Here is a 19,766-nt window from a genome sequence, read left to right on the forward strand (position 1 = left end):
TCCAATTAACACAATTGTGATGAGCATTATTGTGCTGTTTTGAGCTTTGAGGTTCTTGTTCGGATCTATACGACACTGGAACTCGTCAATCTTAACAGCTCTCTTCACTGTGAAAAACGCGGTGACGTAAAGTCAAGAGCTTTTGAGGGATGGTTTGTTCATGCTCCAACTGCAAGATTGTATCTCAAAAACGTTTCCGGACTTTTGTTCTTGAACTTATCAAAGGAATCCCTCATTTTCCTTTATACTTCCATTTTAGAAACAGCCTGTTTATACAAGCAAAATATCAATTCGATCAGATCGCTCATCACGAATATATTTAATAGTCCGAGAGCCAGGTGCAAATTTGGTTGATTATTTCCTTTCGAGAGATACTTGGTGAGATGCATCAGATAATAGTAATAAAAAGCCTCGTGAACGTCAGTTACGACTCGGTTGGGGGGGAGAGTGGCGGCAGCCCCCCAAACACAAAGAAAAAAATACATTCAGTCATTTCCTCCCAACTGAAAATTTGTCAAATTGTAGCTAACCCAATATCTAGACGAAAAAATACAATCAGCTGGCTATAGCATGGTGGATTATACGTCAGCTGGTGCCTCAAACATGAAAAAAAATTATCTTTCCAATGACAGCTCTGACAGCGACTCTGATACTGAATCAGAGAGTGGAAGTAACTAAATATTATTGTGCAACATTTGGAGAAAGTCCTTTTCTCGCGAGTGTGGCACTCTCTGATTCATTCAGAGTCGCTGTCAGAGCTGTCATTGAAAATATTTTTTTTTCATGTTTGAGGCACCAGCTGACGTATAATCCACCATGCTATAGCCAGCTGAATGTATTTTTTCGTCTAGATATTGGGTTAGCTACAATTTGACAAATTTTCAGTTGGGAGGAAATGACTGAATTTATTTTTTTTTCTTCGTGTTTGGGGGGCTGCCGCCGCTCTCCCCCCCAGCAGAGTAGCAGCTGACGTTCACGAGGTTTTTTATTACTATTACCTGATGCATTCTACTAATTACTGTTTGAGAGAAACTTGGTCATGTATATCTGTTACTGGCTCCCGGACTATAACGAGCAATCAAGATTTTATATCTGACAACAATTTCTCAGAAGAAGCAAAAGATGATAACCAAATAAAAAAGACGTACTTTTAAAAATATCTATTCATTCTTTTATTGGAAATAATACATATGAAATGATCAGTCGAAACAAACGCACTTTTCATCCCAAAACGAACTTTAATAAATATCTGACCAAGGTAATCTGCTGACCGACGTTCATCTTCTTCTAACCACTTCGAGTTAACCGTTTTTAGTCGACAGAAGGAGCCTGCCATACATATTTACTATATTTGGATGAGTGATATATTTCTTGCATTCGTTTGATCAATTGCGAATACCTTTTGCTATTATAGGTAAAATCTAAGTGAGATGTCGCCTCTCAAATCGTAGAAATTGGAATACAAACGTTCTATCTCAAATGTTAGGAGCTTTCCTTCCTAACTACCGTTTTTATAGCTGAAGGAAATAAATTCGAACTCTACGTCCTAACTCAGAGTTATAAGGAAATGCATCAATATTTATTCTACAGTCTGCACCAATTCGGGAAATTCGTTTAAATTATAATTGAAGTTCGAATGATGTTGATATCAAATAACTATTATCAAAATACTACGGCATGAAATAAAATATCAGTGTGTTCAAATTAATTATTAATTAATTTGAGATGTTACTAATATGCATATTCATTAAACGAAATATAATAACGAAATATTGATAACCGATAACAATGTAAAAGGTTACAGTGCACCACGACCTAAAGATCTATTGTCCCATATGTTGTCAACACCATCAAGTTCCAGAATATAAATTCCAGTGACTGGGATGGCTTCAATACTGTTACATCTTCTTCAATCCTGAAAGTTTCTTGTCCAAAAATTTTTCTGTGCATTGCCAAGGCATTCTGTAACCTAGTGATAGGGCTCTCTTCCTTCATTACACAGAATCGACACTCACCAGGTTCTGATAACCCTTTTCTCATAGCCTAAGGCGGCCTTGTCAGGAACCTAATGAGGAGATGTAGGTCTTAATGAGATTCAGATACTTTTTCGAACTTACAGTATTAAATTGAAGTGATTCATCTCTGAAACAATCTGCTATAATAATGAAACATTATAGTTATATATGGATTGAGATCTGGCATTCTATTATAAAATTGTGTCCTAATAGGTACATGCACCTAAAAAATGATCAACATTCAACAGTAAATTACTCGAAAGGCGCAATAATCTCATTTACTTTTCTTTTGAAAAACAAGTTGAGTTTTAAGATTCCCGAGATTTGTAGATAAAATCACATTCAGAAAATCATGATTGGAACATTAATTTCTAGTTTTCAATCAGCAAAACAATAGTTCACCAATCCAACACCACAATCCATTCCTGCCCACCCTGTGAATCAATAATTCTCCAGATTGGCTGTGCTAAATATATGGCGTAGATAGCGCAGGATCTCTGTCACGAAATGAACTGCAATACAACCATTATTACATCCTAGATAGCGCATCGTCTCGAATTTCGAGTTGTTCTGTCATTAATGGTGTTTGTCAAACGAACCATTACTCAAAGTCTGGAGTTTCCAACAAGGCGATGTAGACTTCAGGATCCCACGTATCATCTGAGTTCGTCCGTCATAGAAAATGCGAAATACTTCCCTTAGTCTGTGCGAAGTTTTGAATAATTCAACTGGTGGGAAAAACGGAAGCAAAATTGAAATGTCAAACAAAGCCAGGTGACCATTAATCATTTCGTCCATAGAGTATTATGCTCATGGCGAGTTCTTCCAACTGACATAATTTGGCGAGACAGATATAAATATTCACCTTTCGGCTCATTTCACCACTATACAATCCGGATTGACACCCCTGAATCGAGAGGGTCTGCTTTTGATGCTTGTCAGATTAGAATTCAGAAAACTCCATCGCTTGTTTGATGAGATCACTCTGTCTTGATGGATTTACTGAAAATTTTATCCCCATCTTCAACTTTGAACACTCTGAGCTGTCGAAATTCAGAATAAATATTTGTCTTGTCGAATCTCTAATAATCACCAAGTATTAAATTCAATTCAGTAACAGATCTATTCATTTTCAACCATTAACAACGATCCTTCTTGTGTAGAAGCTTTCCAACCTAATGTAAATAATTCTGGGAACCTTCGTATCAAACGATTTTTCAATAAGAGGTTTCATTAAGAAGAGCCCGCTATTTGGGCTGCTGTCACTGTTGAAGCTGTCATATTTTGGCGTTCCTCTACTATTAGCCAAAGCTGGCCGCTTCTGAAGGATTGCTTCCTTCAGACGGTTCAATTGTTAACAGTACAGTTCCGAGTTGTTCCGTAGGGGATCTCAGCTCATAGTTGATAATTCTCTGCCCATCCCACTAAATACACAGCAATATCGCCTGCTCACCGCGTTTAGACTGCAACCGTTTACGCTTGACGTTGTCGTAAATTTCATCAATCCCTTCAAAAATAGGTTTTTTGATACCAGCCTTATGGAAATCGTTCCAAACGGTTTTTTGTGAAATATTGAGCCTCTTGGGCAATCGAAACAGTACTTACATGACGGACTCGACAATGTCCGTGATTTCATCGACATTTTCGACAATTGGCCTTCCCGTACGTGGTGCATCACTGACATCAAAATTACCAGAACGAAATCGACGATACCAAAATTGCGCGTGATTGACTGTTACAGTTCATTTTTAGCGGCCTGACTTGCATTTTCGCCCTTATCGAAAAAAAACTGTAAAATATAACGTGTATTCGTTCGCTTCTATTCGAGTTACAGAATAGGGCACAACATAAGACAATCGTTATAGAGATCCAATGTGAAAATGGAAGAGATGTGTTTCCAATTATACTTTGGGACCAATCCCATGACATATATTTTCCGAACCATGGTCCATCGAATATGCTATCCAGCATCCCAAACGCAGAAAGAAAACAGATAAATAAAAACGTCCAATAAGCCTTTGAGGAGACGTCGACTACGCGTATATTGGACCTTTATACTGCTTCCAGTGATGCAAAATCACAAATCGACAGATGTAGGATCAAAATTGGAAATGGAACTGTTAATGGAAGTGCTCAGCGATACGGAATGAATTAGAATTGTTGGAGAGGTTCATTCGTTGTTTCCTCCGAATGAAAGTAGCAATTCTTCCACAGTAGAAAACGTATTCTTTCAATAAACCCTGGTTGCTGATTATTAATGATGACTTTTTAATTATGTTTCTGGATCTATGACTTCATTTTTCTCAGATTTTTCCATCAATCAGGATTGTTTGGAATGTTCATACCCTGAGATTTTTTCAAGAAATTTCCTTCGTAATCGGTTATATCTGTATATACAAGGTGTTTTAAAAAAAAGTTTATATTCGTTCAGCTCACAGTGTAAACACAACGATTAGGAAAAACGCATGGGATATGTCAATCGGAAGCCTGACTCTTGATAATTTAATCTTTATGGAGCGTTTCTCGGAAACGTATCGCGCGATGTGCGTGCGTGAATTTTACAAAACTCGAAATTATGCGACTAAAACGCAAAAAAATTAACCAATATTCGAGATTTCGTCACAGAATTGTTTTCATTTTTCGACAGATCCAATAAATTATACTGTGTTGTACCCTTCACCCTTATCTCTGGGAAGGCCGATCTTTCCATCAACATATTTTGAACCTATATATTCATGGTCCATGTTCTACACGTTTCCCAAAGCGTTATGTTATTATAATAATCCCTATTCTGCGTGCTTGTTTATGAGAACAGGTTGTTTGTTATCGACATGAAAATGTATCTATCAAGACCTTTTGTTAGGCTTTCACTTGTTAGGTATATCGAACTGCGAATCAAATGTTTTTTCACAAGCCTGTCTATTTACGCCTGACTCAACACGTAGCACAAGTCATACTTTAAGACGTTTTTCTACAAACGCTTCAGGCTAAGGGATTTCCAACACAAACCTTCTCGGAAGCTGAAAGTCCACTGCTTTCGCTGAAGGGTTGTTCGAAGAGGAACCCTTGAACTTGCAATATTTTGAGTAATTCGAGATGAGGATATGCACAGATTTTTTAACGTCGTTATCTGTAGAACTGACATAAAAGAAATGGGCACAACCAAGAGAATAAGCGGATGCATCAGGATACGGGGTGTTCTACAAGCTATTTAAAGAACTTTGACATGTGACAAATGCACTCATTCTGAACATTTTTTCCTTCTCCTATCCGTTTTCTTTCAAAAATTACAATAATTTGAAAAAAAAAATTTTCTAATTATAGTAAGAAATATTACGCTAAGCATTGTAAAAATCTTCTTCAATAATAAACAATATAATTTTTTCGAAATTTCCTCCTGCAGCTTGAACACAAGCCTCACATCGACGAACTGAATATTTCGTTTCTCAGCTGATCAAATTAGGGTTTTTTTTATTTTACCTCTTATTGAAAAACCCTTCAGAACACCCTGTATTCCTCACTGAATTTCCTTGCTCTCGAATACATAATCGGTTAGAAATGAAAAAAGGTTTCGGATCAATATTCTTTTAAGGCTCGTAATGTTTCATATGTGGATTTCAAAAGGTCCCATGACTTGGATTATAAAACAATTATCCTTCGCAGAGTGAAAGAAGCGCCATTACCTGAATTCACACCATCCACGTGTATAACGCTCAGTTGCACTGGCAATCTGCTACATTCCACAACAATTAATTTTAATTAAAATCATATAATTTGGGGTTCCCTTACGCATTCCTGAACTCCAGAATCCAGCATATTAAGATAATAAAATTCGCTCATTAGGAAATTTAACCCAAAGGGGTTATTCACTCATCGTTAACAACCTACAACCAATTAATTATAACCAACACGGCAGTTCGTGAAATAATCGGTTAGAATTCACGACGAGTCGTTACAGCTACGTAAAAACGTTATCACAATAAAGCACAAACCGTTACTTTTCGAGCAATCTCAAATTGCACTCAGAAAAGTCCAGGCTTGATTCCTATCTACTTACAGAATACAGTTCGTATATTATTGGAAGTTTGGTTTGATATAACTTTGCGTTCATGCTTTCATGAAATGAAACCAATTTCACGAAAACTTTTCGACAAAAAATTTTTCAGCTGAGATGGAAATTCTGCTAATCAAGGATTGTCAATTCTGGCTCCGCTCACCGATTCTGCGTAAACCTCACAGTTTTGAGTGAAATTTGGGGAAAAAATCAATTTCCATCCAAATATCGTTATATCTCCTAAATTATTCGTCACAGACCCCTCAAATACAAAACAGTTTTTGAACATCAGGTTCCGTTCTGAAACATAGCCTCGGGAATTTCATTTTCTTTTTTCGAAAATTTCAGATTTTATCTATAATTTCTGAAATAATGTACTTATCACCAAACTGCAAGAATTTTCGTGATCTACATTGTCGAATCAATCAATAAAATGGTACAATAGTTCCATGAAGGAACTTTTAATTTTTGTCAATTTTCTAATTTGCAAAATTTTACGAAAATTTTTCGACAATTCGCTCATTAGGAAATTTGACCCAAAGGGGTTATTCACTCATCGTTAACAACCTACAACCAATTAATAATACCCAACACGGCAGTTCGTGAAATAATCGGTTAGAATTCACGACGAGTCGTTACAGCTACGTAAAAACGTTATCACAATAAAGCACAAACCGTTACTTCTCGAGCAATCTCAAATTCCACTAAGAAAAGTCCAGGCTTGATTCCTATCTACTTACAGAATACAGTTCGTATATGATTGGAAGTTTGGTTTGATGCTTTTATGGAATGAAGCCAATTTTTCGACAAAAAATTTTTCAGCTGAGATCGAAATTCTGCTAATCAAGGATTGTCAATTCTGGCACCGCTCACCGATTTTGCATGAACCTCACAGTTTTGAGTAAATTCGAACTCGAAATTTGGAAAAAAATTTAATTTCCATCCAAAAATTATTCGTCACAGACCCCTCAAATACAAACAGTTTTTAAACATCAGGTTCCGTTCTGAAACATAGTCAGGTTTCAAGGCCGTAGCTTGGGTCCAGGAGAAGTTGCAGCCTTGGGAATTTCATTAATTTTTTTCGAAAATTTCAGATTTTATCTATAATTCCTGAAATAATGTACTTATCACCAAACTGCAAGAATTTTCGTGATCTACATAGTCGAATCAATGAATAAAATGGTACAATAGTTCCATGAAGGAATTTTAATTTTTTTCAATTTTCTAATTTGCAAAATTTTACGAAAATTTTTCGACAATTCGCTCATTAGAAAATTTAACCCAAAGAGGTTATTCACTTATCGTTAATAACCTACAACCAATTAATTATATCCAACACGGCAGTGAAATAATCGGTTAGAATTCACGACGAGTCGTTACAGCTACGTAAAAACGTTATCACAATAAAGCACAAACCGTTACTTTTCGAGCAATCTCAAATTCCACTCAGAAAAGTCCAGGCTTGATTCCTATCTACTTACAGAATACGGTTCGTATATGATTGGGCTGATTCCATTCGTGATATAATTTTGCGTTCATGCTTTCATGGAATGAAGCCAATTTTACGAAAATTTTCCCACAAAAAATTTTTCAGCTGAGATCGAAATTATGTTAATCAAGGATTGTCAATTCTGGCACCGCTCACCGATTCTGCGTAAACCTCACAGTTTTGATTGAATTCGAACTCGAAATTTGGGAAAAAAATCAATTTCCATCCAAAAATCGTTATATCTCCTGAATTATTTGTCACAGACCTCTCGAATACAAACAGTTTTTGGACATCAGGTTCCGTTCTGAAGCATAGTCAGGTTTCAAGGGCGTAGCTTACGCCCAGGAGAAGTTGCAGCCTCGGGAATTTCATTAATTTTTTTTTTCGACAATTTCAGATTTTCATCTTTAATTTCTGAAATAATGTACTTATCACCAAACTGCAAGTATTCTCGTGATCTACATAGTCGAATCAATCAATAAAATGGTACAATAGTTCCATGAAGGAACTAATAATTTTTTCAATTTTCTAATTTGCAAAATTTCACGAGAATTTTTCGACAATTCGCTCATTAGGAAATTTAACCCAAAGGGGTTATTCACTCATCGTTAACAACCTACAACCAATTAATTATATCCAACACGGCAGTTCGTGAAATAATCGGTTAGAATTCACGAGGAGTCGTTACAGCTACGTAAAAACGTTATCACAATAAGGCACAAACCGTTACTTTTCGAGCAATCTCAAATTCCACTCAGAAAAGTCCAGGCTTGATTCCTATCTACTTACAGAACACTGTTCGTATATGATTGGAAGTTTGGGTTGATTCGATTCGTGATATAACTTTGCGTTCATGCTTTCATGGAATGAAGCCAATCATGCCAAATCGATAGAAAAAATTATATGTTCCGAGAGGTACAGAATCAGGAACTCGTTATCTTTGATCTATCGATATCTGAAGGCGACCCTCCTCTGGACACGGAAACGTATCGTGCGTAGGTGGCTGGGAGTTACTAATTAAAGAGGTTTTTATTTGGCGATGAATATTGTGGGCGTTGGCGAGATAACACAAATTAGTTCCGATTTTTCGATTCGGCCGATCGATTCACCGTTATTTCGTATTTAGTTTCCGATGGGAGAAGAAAGAGTGTTTCTATTCCCTCGGTATATCCGCCCTTAAGAGGGAATACCATCACGTGGTTGATCAGTTCAAAACGAAATTAGAGATATATTTCTTCTTGCTAATCGCAGATTTTTATGTGGTTTTCACATGATTTCCTAAACCAATAATCTACATGGAAGAAAGCTAATATTTTTAATTTGCGAATGAAAAAAAAATTGATGTATGGAAAGTTTTAGGAAAATTTTTAGGCGAAAAATTTTTCAGGTGAGATCAAAATTCGGCTAATCAGGGATCGTCAATTTCGGCACCGCCCACAGTTATGAAGAAATTCGAACTCGAAATTTGGGAAAAATTTGAATTTCCACCCAAAAATCGTTATATCTCATAAATTATTCGTCAGAGACCCTTCAAATAAAAACGTTTTCTGAACATCGGGTTCTGATCTGAAACATAGTGAGGTTTCGAGGGCGTAGCTTACGTCCAGGAGAAGTTGCAGAGTCGGGAATTTCATCCATTTTGTTTTCAAAAATTTCGGATTTTTACCTATAATTTCTGAAATAATATACTAATCGCCAAACTGCAAGCATTCTCGTGATCTACATAGTCGAATCAATAAAATAAAATGGTACAAAAGTCTCATGAAGGAACTTTTAAATTTTTTTCAATTTTCTGAGGGTTAGGTATGGAAAATTTCACAAAAATTTTTCGACAAAAAATTTTTCAGATGATATTTAAATTCGGCTAATCAAGGATCGTCAATTCTGGCACCGCTTACCGATTTTGCGTAGACCTCACAGTTTTGAGGAAATTCGATTTCGAAATTTGGGAAAAAATTTAATTTGCAGCCTCAGGAATTTCATCCATTTCTTTTAAGAAAATTTCAGATTTTTATCTATAATTTCTGAAATAATGTACTAATCGTCAAACTGCAAGCATTTTCGTGATCTACATAGTCGAATCAATCAATAAAATGGTATAATACGTTTAGAGGTATGAAAATTTTACGAAAATTTTTCAACAAAATATTTTGCAGGTGAGATCGAAATTCTGCTAATCAGGGATCGTCAATTCTGGCACCGCTCACTGATTTTGCGCAGACCTAACAGTTTTGAGGAAATTTGGAAAAAAAATGATTTTCCATCCATAAATCGTTATATTTCCTAAATAACTAGTCACAGATTCCTCAAATAAATCTGACTAATCCCTAAATAACGCAAAATTTTTCTTATTTAAGCCACCCTGTATCTCTAACTGTTTTCGATATCCCTGTAGTTGGCCTCTAAATAGTTCTAACTCTGTATATTATTTGTGAAATAAGTAATTATTATATAATACAAGTGCAGAAGGCGTTGATTTTTGTCCACGAGTGTTCTAAATCATTTCCTCTACTCCACTGAATTTTCATTGAAATTAAAGAAATATATCAATGAATATCGTTCAAGCGGTTTATGCATTGAAAATAATTGGAAGGCAGAATTTCTATTAGCCAACTATATATTTTCCAAGACCTTTTCGATGAGGCAAATGAATACATGAAAGTGCATCCTATATAGCAGCAATATAAATGTCACCGAATTAATCGAACCATGATATAGGAAATAATCAAGATTTCAGACTGAACCCAACACTGACATATTCATTCCTGATGTGCATGAAATACTTGCTGAACTCGTTAATTCGTTAGACGTTATTTTTCATTTCATATCTGTTCTGTAATATTTTAATATCACAAAATGATCAGTTTCATATAAATGATTCAATACCTTCAAAAAGATAAAAATCTATAAATTGTTTATCAAATATTGGCCCGGAGTAACTCTTCATTCCCTTCACCTCTGGATGATTACAAATTGAGCTCCTTGTCGTTCCAGATATACATCGAGGTGGAAAACGAAAACGACAATCTGCCTTTGAGCGAGGAACCGGTCTACTACCCTTCGATCTTGGAAGACAGCCCTGCGGGCACCACTGTGATTCAGATCCGTGCGACGGACCGTGACAAGGACCCCAACCAGAGAATCACCTACAAGATCACGTCCGGAAACCCGGAAGGCTTCTTTGCTATCGACTCCGACACAGGTAGGTGACGATGTGCTCCTTGATAATAATTGATTTATCGAACGATCTTTTCTTATGGGGGTTTATATTTTTATTATTATTGTTTTTGACCCAAACTAGTATGGCTTTCATTTTTTGACCGTGTGTATGATTTCATGAAGATATTTCAGTGAAGATCAACGTTTTCTAATATTTCAGATTTTTGTTTCATCATATTCTATTCAGTCTTCTGAGCAAATAATCTGAACTTTCTGGTATCTGTGGTATATTTTTTTTGGGGTTAGTATCATCTTGTAATTTTGCATGGATCTTGATATTGGTATTCATTATACATATAAAGGTAAAATTTCAATTTGATCAGAACGGCTGTCACAAATTTTAACTGTTTTACGTTCTTCTTGAATTTTCTATGGTTCTGTTCATGCTATTCGCACGAAATTGTTCACGATTCTAAAATCTTAACCCGATCAGATATGTAATCATAAAATTATTGGTTATTTTTTTTCAATATTCTTCTTGAATAAGATATGGTTAATTTCCTCGTGAAGCCTGATGAATATAGTCAATGCTACGCTACGACTAAGGTACTTTCCGAAGGAATGGAAGAAAGCCAACGTGTTTTCAATACACAAGGCCGGCAAAGATGCTAAATTTTCCCAGAACTACAGGCATTGGATATCGGATATCGGAAGTGGTCATTCTGAAAAGTTTGAAGGCAACAGTTCGGGTTTCAAAGCCAACACATAGAGAGCTAGAGTTGACGGAGTATTCTCTTCAGAGAAGTCCCTTTTAGCCGGAGTTCCGCAATGATCTATACTTTCTCCGTTATTATTTACAATATATGTATTCGACGTGCCAAAAACAGAGAAAACCTTCATGGCACTGTACGCTGACGATACAACCATTCTTGCCAGTTTGTGGTATCTCCAAAAGGCAACGAAGTACCTACAAGAAGTCATCTACAGACTTCAATATTGGTTTACCAGATGGAGAATTGAAGTAAACCCTGAAAGGAGTGAAGCCGTTCTTTTCAGCCGAATGAAAAAAGATCCCAAGGACACGTCGTAATGTTCGGTATGAGAATCGACTGGAACAACGAGGCCAAGTATCTGAGAGGGATACTTGACAAGAAGCTTACTTGGAAACAACACGTCACATCAGCTGTGATAAAGGAAAATACTGCAGCGATAGCGTTGCTACCGTTAATTTGCAAAAGCAGCGAAATGTCTCTTTCCAACAAGCTTCTTCTCTATAAGTTCACCATTCGCCGCTTAGATCCATCTGCAGAGATTTCAAGTCGTGCAGAATACGATCCTGAGACGAGCAGTGAATGCACCATGGTTTGTCAGCGTACGGATACATGAAGACCTGCAAATACCATTCCTAGACTATCATCTGAAAGACATGAGCGTGAAGACCTTCAGTAAGATGAAATATCACGCAAACCATCTTCCTCACCAAGGAAGGCATGCAACTATGATGAAAAATCCCCTAGGAAACACAAGAGTCCAAATATGGCAATTCCCTAGGAAGTGTGTGTTAAAGCCACAGAGATTGCGTAATGATTACACAAACCCTCTGAGAGGCATTGTGCCACCTGCTAGAGGAGATCAAAAAAGCTCACCAGAGATGAATTATAATGAGATTGAGCAGTGAAAGTCTGATTGCCTAACTGCAAACGAGGAAGAAGTTTCAAGTGGTGCATTTTCCAAGGTTCTGATACTCGGCTTGAAATTTGGCACATATATTCTACTTGAATTTTCTAAGACTGTTCGCACGATCAACATGAAATGTTTCACAAGGCTACAAATACTATATCCGGATATGAATCTTATCTCCATCGAAACTGCAATTTTGAAACTAATAGGAACACAAAATTTCGAAGAGCCATATTCACGTAACCTAATCCTGAAAATTTCAAGTTTCTTGGCCTTTCCCATTTGAAGTTATGGTGTATACTAACAAATGGCCAGACAGAAGGATATAAAATGAATTCGAATACTTATTCATCATCCCTGATTGGAATCTTTTGCAACAATTTCCGGCACAAAATTCGAAAATTACAGACATTGCGATGGAATGAAACAGCGATAGAAAAATATAATGACCGAATTATGGTCTCCCAGCCATTTAATAAAAATTGAATTACCATCAAATCAGCATCACAACAATCAAATATTCCACAAATTGTCATAATGACATTATAATCGCCAATTATTCAATCACTTCGATATCCCGTTCACATATGAAAATCCGATAGATCAAATCGCATCAAAATAGTCATCCGGAAAGGCAAGTGAGCTGGAAACTAACAATGCAATTCAATCCGAATTATCGTCCCATAATAAATGAACAAATTGCATTATTTTATTGAAAACAGCATTGATTCCGCAAATTAGTCTTGAACAAAACACAGCCACCAGCCAAACGCCATTCGGATCGCTCAATGCAGCGGGCTGGAACAAAGCCCGGAGATATTCCATTTTAATGGCAGCATAATCACCGTTATCAAAATTGAATTATACCGAGCCATTGAATGTAAAATTCCTGTGACGCACTGACCAAGAGGTCGTTAAGGACACGTTTAGTTGTTCGATGGCAAGACATGAATATTACATTGGTTTTGGATGTTGGCCGATTTGTGCAGTGGTTGAATCTGTTTGGGTCATCTCTTTATGGTGTCGATGACTGCGAAAGATTAATCGAAGAGCTTAATATAATTTTTTTCAAAATTCTCGCAAATTTTATAGATATCTCAATTGAGCAGATAAAAATTTTATATTTTCAAGTCTTATAACTTCTTCTTCAGCTTCTTTCATCCATTCTTTTCTCGTCACTTTGTGTGACCATCTCTCCACACTCTGCCTTGTAACATGTGCCACCCACTGCAACTTAAGTTTCGCTATTCTACTTATGATGTCAGTTACCCTGGTCTTTTTTCGAATTTCGGTGTTTGGAATTCTGTGCCTTAAGCTTATACCCAGCATAATCCTTTCCATGGCCCTTTGAGTTACTGTCAGTTGTTCTGCCACTTTTTTCGTTATTGCCATAGTTTCTGGACCATAAGTTGCCACTGGTAATATACATCTATCATAGGTTTTGCGTTTTATAACTATTTTTCCAAAAAATAACCATAAAAAAAAGCGGGACTTGATGGTTATTTTCAATATAAATAAGTTCATAATAAAGTACCAGAAATACAATTATTTCAACAATGGCAAAATCATAATATAAATCAAAACCAAGAATGTAATAGGCCAATTGAAAAGTCCCCGGTCTGATGCACAGATGGCGGTGCTAGTAATAAATCCATATGATTTTTAGTAAGTACCAACCTTCAAACGATATGTGTCGAAATTTGGCAGCAGTCTGACCATTAGTTTGTGAGATACTGCGTTGTGAGTGTAGCTACTTTCGTTATTTGAAAAAAGATAGAAAAAAAATTTCGTGAGCTGATGAAATATTGCCTTTTGAAGGGAATAAATACAGTTGAAGCAAAATCTTGTCTTGATGAAGAGTTTCTGGGGTCGGCAACAGGAAAATCAACCATCATTGATTGGTATGCTAAGTTTAAACGTGGTGAAATGAGCACCGGAGACGGCGAACGCAGTGGACGCCCAAAAGAGGTGGTCACCGACGAACTAATCAAAAAAGTTCAAAAAATAATTTTGAATCACCGTAAAGTGAAGTTAATCGAGATAGCAGACATTGTGAAGATATTATCTGAACGTGTACATAATATCATTCACGAATTTTTGTACTTAAGAAAGCTGTGTGCAAAATGGGTGCCGCGTGAGCTCACAATCGATCAAAAATAACAACGTGTTAATGATTATGGGCAATGTTTGAAGCTCTTTAAGTGCAATAAACCTGAATTTTTGCGTCGATATGTGACAATGATTGAAACATTATGGCTCCATCATTTCACTCCGGAGTCGACAGTCAGCTGAGTGGATTGCACACGTTTGAAAGAAAAAGACAGCAGTCAGCTGGCAATGTTTTGGCATCAGTATTCTGGAATGCGCAAGATGTAATATTCATTGATTACCTCCAAAAGAGCCAGACCATCAACAGCGATTATTATAAAGCGTTATTGAATCGTTCAAAGGATGAAATAGTTAAAAACGGTCCCATTTGAAGATAAAAGGATGCTGTTTCATCAAGACACAAATCAATGAAAACAATGGCAAAATTGCATGAATTGCTTCTGCATTCACCGTATTCGCCAGATCTGGCCCCATGCGACTTTTTCTGTTCTCAGACCTCAGAAGAATGCTCGCTGAAAAGAAATTTAGCGCCAATGAAGTAGTAATCGCCGGAACTGAGGCTTATTTTGAAGCGAAAGACAAAAATATTATCGAAAAGTTGGAAGGTCGCTATAATCCCTGTACCAACCTCGTTAGCAACTATGTTGAATAATAAAATCGAATTTCGCCAAAAAAATGTGTTTTACTATGATAGACCGGAGACTTTTCTGTTGGCCTGTTAATTATCTAAAACTACAAAAAATAAAAACCCGCCCTTTGATCACTTTAGGATCTGTGAGCGCTTAGGGATCAGGTTTGCAACTGCTCTTTGCGCTAAACCCAGCCATTATTTTCAATATTAAACCCCTGGTTAAAAAAAATGTAACCTACCTGATATTTTCAATCAGAGCTTTTATCGAAAGCTGAGAGAGCTTTCAACATGATGCTCAGTACAGAGATAATTGGCAGTATCGCATTGATTCTCTTAGCTTGAGACCACGATCCATTAATTTTGAAAGGAAAAACGAAAGGGAAACGAAATTTTAAAAATTAATTTCTCGGTACTCGAAACACAACCCTATTATAGAATTGAAAACATGTTTTGTTAGGGTTATTTCAAATATAATACTTATTTGTCGATATTTCAATATTTTATTTCCAGGAGTATTACTTTGGAAGAGGAAATAATAAACTCTAGTTTAAAATGTACAGTTTTCCTTTCTTTCTTCTTTACTCAAATAAATTAATTCACATGAGATTCTCATTGCAGACCCTGAATGCCCCGAATGAACTCATCAAATATGAAAGTGAACCCTATTGAATAATGTTTGGTGTTCATATATAAATGTGTCTAGAAAGATTAATCAGCAAAATCAGTTGAAATAGTTTTGGGTATTTGTCATATTTAATTGGTTTTTTTGTTGGTGATTTTTCAGAATAAAAATTTTCAATTCAAAGTTCTATGGCTAATTATTATTTCAAATTTTCAAATAGCTATCCTCGAATAAAACAGTGATCAACATTTTCGAATTCCGAACATGACGTCACCGTAGAAGCATCGCTAATTAGCAATATGAGATTAAATCTCCCTCATTTCCTACAATAATTACTCTGAATTCTGATAATCTGCAAACGCTTACATGTAGTCCCCTTTCAAGTTCCAGTTCAAAGCTATGTTGGGAAGGGAATTTATTAACTGACAACATCTACTATATATTTATTTAACTAATACGATTTCATCTCTTTTCCTGGTAATGTATAATACGAGTATCAAGACGTATGATTGTCAGCACTGTATACGATATTCACAATATCCATGATTATATCCCCACATCCACTGTCTGTATTCTATAATAAAAACTTCAATTTCCTTCTGCACTGAATATCCGTTGTCGAACTCAATCGAAAAATATGATGGATCAGGATGTAACTCTAAATCTCATTCGATGAACCGAATCGCTTCATCACCTGCAGGGAGAAGACCATATATGCTCGGGAAGCTCAAATCCAACCTAGTGCCAGACCTAATTTATTACATATCGATTCTGCTGTGCTGAAATGAAAGAGAACAAAAGATCCACGGTTAGATCCACGTGTCTTCTAATTTGGGCCTCAGAAACGAACAATACGCCCTTTCGGTGGTATATTATTCAATTCTTGTTCGTTCAGCTTGTGTTTTAGGGTTGATAATGGATGAGATAGGTAGTTTTCTTCAAGTTGGGGCTGATTACGCTTTAGATGAAATCTCACCTGGTGCTTTTATCTTCTCATTGTCAAATGTTGAAAAAGAATTCAATGTTAATAGCTGGAGCAATATAATATAATAATAAATAATAATAAATTTATTATATTTTGTTGTCCTTCATCTATGTTTATTGCTTGAGGTTTACTTGCAAAAAAATTCAAAATCAAAGGCGTATTGATAAGTGGATATACCCTTGATGACGTGGTGTAATCGTTTTGGTGTTTCGCCTCTTGCCACATTGGGATCATTTCCGTAGTAACATTCTTGGGCGTTCGCCAAAAAATCAAGTCAAGTCAAGTTAGTCAAGCTAAGTGAAATGTCATTGAATTATCAAAATGCAGTGCTTTAGTTATAGTTAAGTTCAAATTCAAATTCAAATTTATTCATCACAATCGAATATTGTCTATGCTCTTGTGATATTATAACTTAATATTCTGCAGTTCATTACTGAAATCAAAATAATGATTTTGAAATACTCGTGATTATATTTCAGGAACGAATTCGCCTTCGTGAAGGTAATCTTTAAAAATTTTCTTGACTTTTCAAGGTTGATATAAATCTTTTAGTGACCAAAGCAAGGATAAACTCTGAGTAGTTTTTAAGATTAGTTTGAGTTCTGTATCTTATGATACGCATATTACATGTTGAGATCTAGGGGTTATCTAAAAAACATGCGTTTATTTCTGAAGTATTTTTTTTTATAGAGACCAATAAATGAATCTAATAATTCAGTATTTAGATCTTCAGTCCAGTTGATAAATACATTTTTACCTGGAAAAAATTCCGATTTTAATGAAATTTCTCAAGGTTTTCGGGGGTGCTGTGGCATGATGACTCCGTCAAGTTATCCAACACAAGGACTCTGTGCTAACTTGAGGAGGGCCGAAGAACCTCAATATTTTAGGACTTTTTTCAGTTTTTTGCTCATAACTTTCAACTTAATCAGTTTTCGACCAAAATGCTTCATTTCAAATTTGTAGATAATAGAATTCCTTATAATTTTGTTTCCCGAAACTTTTTTCTAAACCTCATATCAACCGAGATACAGCCAATCAACATTAGAGGAATTTTCTCAAAATGTCAAAAATTGGCAAAAACAAAGGTTTGACCCTCTAACTAACAATTACAAGACGTTCTATGGTAATTATAGAAATTACTCATCAATATCGACATATTGAACATAGAGAAGACGAGGGGGGAGGTAGCTTTGAATGAAAGTCTATGTTTATGTGAAGAGTAGATATTTCAATGTTATCGTGGCATGTTATCACCTTACTTAAAATTCCTATCAACCCATAATTATTTTGAACCTTAATAATCAGATCAACTGAGTAAAATCAATGAATAATAACCAGAATTAATTGAAAACAATGATTGTATATAACCGAAAAAAGTCCGAAAATGTTGGGGTTCTTCGGCCCTACACAAATTAGCACAGGGTCCTCGTGTTGGATAAGTCGACAAAATCATCCCACAACACCCCCGAACAATCTGTAGAAGTTTCATCAAGTTCGGAATTTTTCCAGCAGACCCCACTTTTTTTGCTTTGACTACTGGACTATAAATTTGATCGACTATATCTCAATTGATATAACGTTTAGGAGAAAGTTTTTGAATTCAAAATTGTAGAGAATTTTACGATCTACTATTTTAAAAATGAACGTTTCAGTCGAAAACTACTTGGTTTAGAGGTTATGAGCAAAAAACTGAAAAAATCCCGGAAATGTTGAGGTTCTTCGGCCGCCCTCAAGTAAGCACAGAGTCCTCGTGTTGGATAACTTGACGGTCATCCCACAACACTCCCGAACTACCTGTAGAAGTTTTCGGAATTTTTTCCAGCAGACCCACCTTTTTTGTATTTGTCTACTGGACTACTTACCAAATTCAGAATTTCATTCTGCTAGTTACTAAGTTAATTGCAAATTATCCAATATGGAGAGGAGCACAAGAATGACATTAAACTATTTGGAAACTGGATTTTTTCGATCGTAAGTGCAAGCTCCTACTTCATTAATAAGATTGGCACACGATCCACCTCACAATTCGAAGATAATCTGCTAACTGCCTGTTCTGACGAACTAATAGATCACTGCTTATGATAGGTTTTATCGTCATGCTCTCACCATTACCGTTATGGATAGTGAAGTATGCCCGCTGTTATTTTTCCTGGCTAATGGCTTAATGAAAGAGTTACCAGACGACTTCCCATTCATTTCGATCGGGAAAAATGTTCAACGTACGTTTATTGTTAGATCGATGTTCATATTTTTAAAACGCGCTTGTGCTGTAATTCAATGAGGGAGATCCTTCGAAAGATTACTCCTCTGCAAAGCTTGGTGTGCACTATCCGACTTGATAGATTAATGAATTTATAGAAACGTAAAAATGATTGATAACTAGCTTTAGGATGAAAATTTTAGTTACAGTAGTGGATCCAGGAGTCACAAATTATTAATGGATTCCAATAAGGGCTTTCTGTAAGAATATTATTTCATCCGAACAAATTACGAGAGGGACAACCAACCCTACACTTGAAGTTTTACTTCATGTCGTACGGTGGCGCTGCGAGTCTGCGCGTGGCGAGGATATCGAGGGCCATCTAGAGAGAAAACAAGAATAGATCTTCGATGATCGAGAGCAAACGTCAGGGACATAACCTGAGTGTTTAAGTCCTTCTGTTAGGCCCTTCCGTTCTGACGTCTGAACTGGGTTGAGCTCCCTTCTGGGTTGAGCTCCCTTCCGTTCAGGCAGCTGATCTGGGTTGAGCTCCCTTCTGGGTTGAGCTCCCTTCCGTTCTGACAGCTGAACTGGGTTGAGTTCCCTTCTGGGTTGAGCTCCCTGCTGTTCAGCCTTCTGAACTGAACTTGCTTAGAGATAGAGTGAGACTTGAGTTTGAGAATGAACGATTAAAATCATCATCTGTGTATTAGTGAATACTCTGTATTTATAAACCCAAATATCCAATACTTTCATTTTTATATTGAAAATGAATGAGTACATTTTCGGAAATTCGAAACGTACGATTCAAATTCGAAT

At 36.2% G+C, this 19,766-nt stretch overlaps 1 protein-coding gene across 13 annotated transcripts in view; it reads left to right on the forward strand.

Annotated features, from left to right (window-relative positions):
* The window catches only part of LOC123677093 (fat-like cadherin-related tumor suppressor homolog), a 439,236-nt gene that overhangs the window by 330,811 nt on the left and 88,659 nt on the right, over positions 1-19,766 (forward strand). For all 13 annotated transcript variants that reach the window (XM_045613559.1, XM_045613562.1, XM_045613564.1 and 10 more), the window contains one exon: positions 10,553-10,760. In XM_045613559.1, the coding sequence (XP_045469515.1) occupies positions 10,553-10,760 (208 nt within the window). The remainder of the gene's footprint in view (positions 1-10,552; positions 10,761-19,766) is intronic.

This window comes from Harmonia axyridis, chromosome 3 (genome assembly GCF_914767665.1).
Source record: "Harmonia axyridis chromosome 3, icHarAxyr1.1, whole genome shotgun sequence".
NCBI classification, from domain to species: Eukaryota; Metazoa; Arthropoda; class Insecta; order Coleoptera; family Coccinellidae; genus Harmonia; species Harmonia axyridis.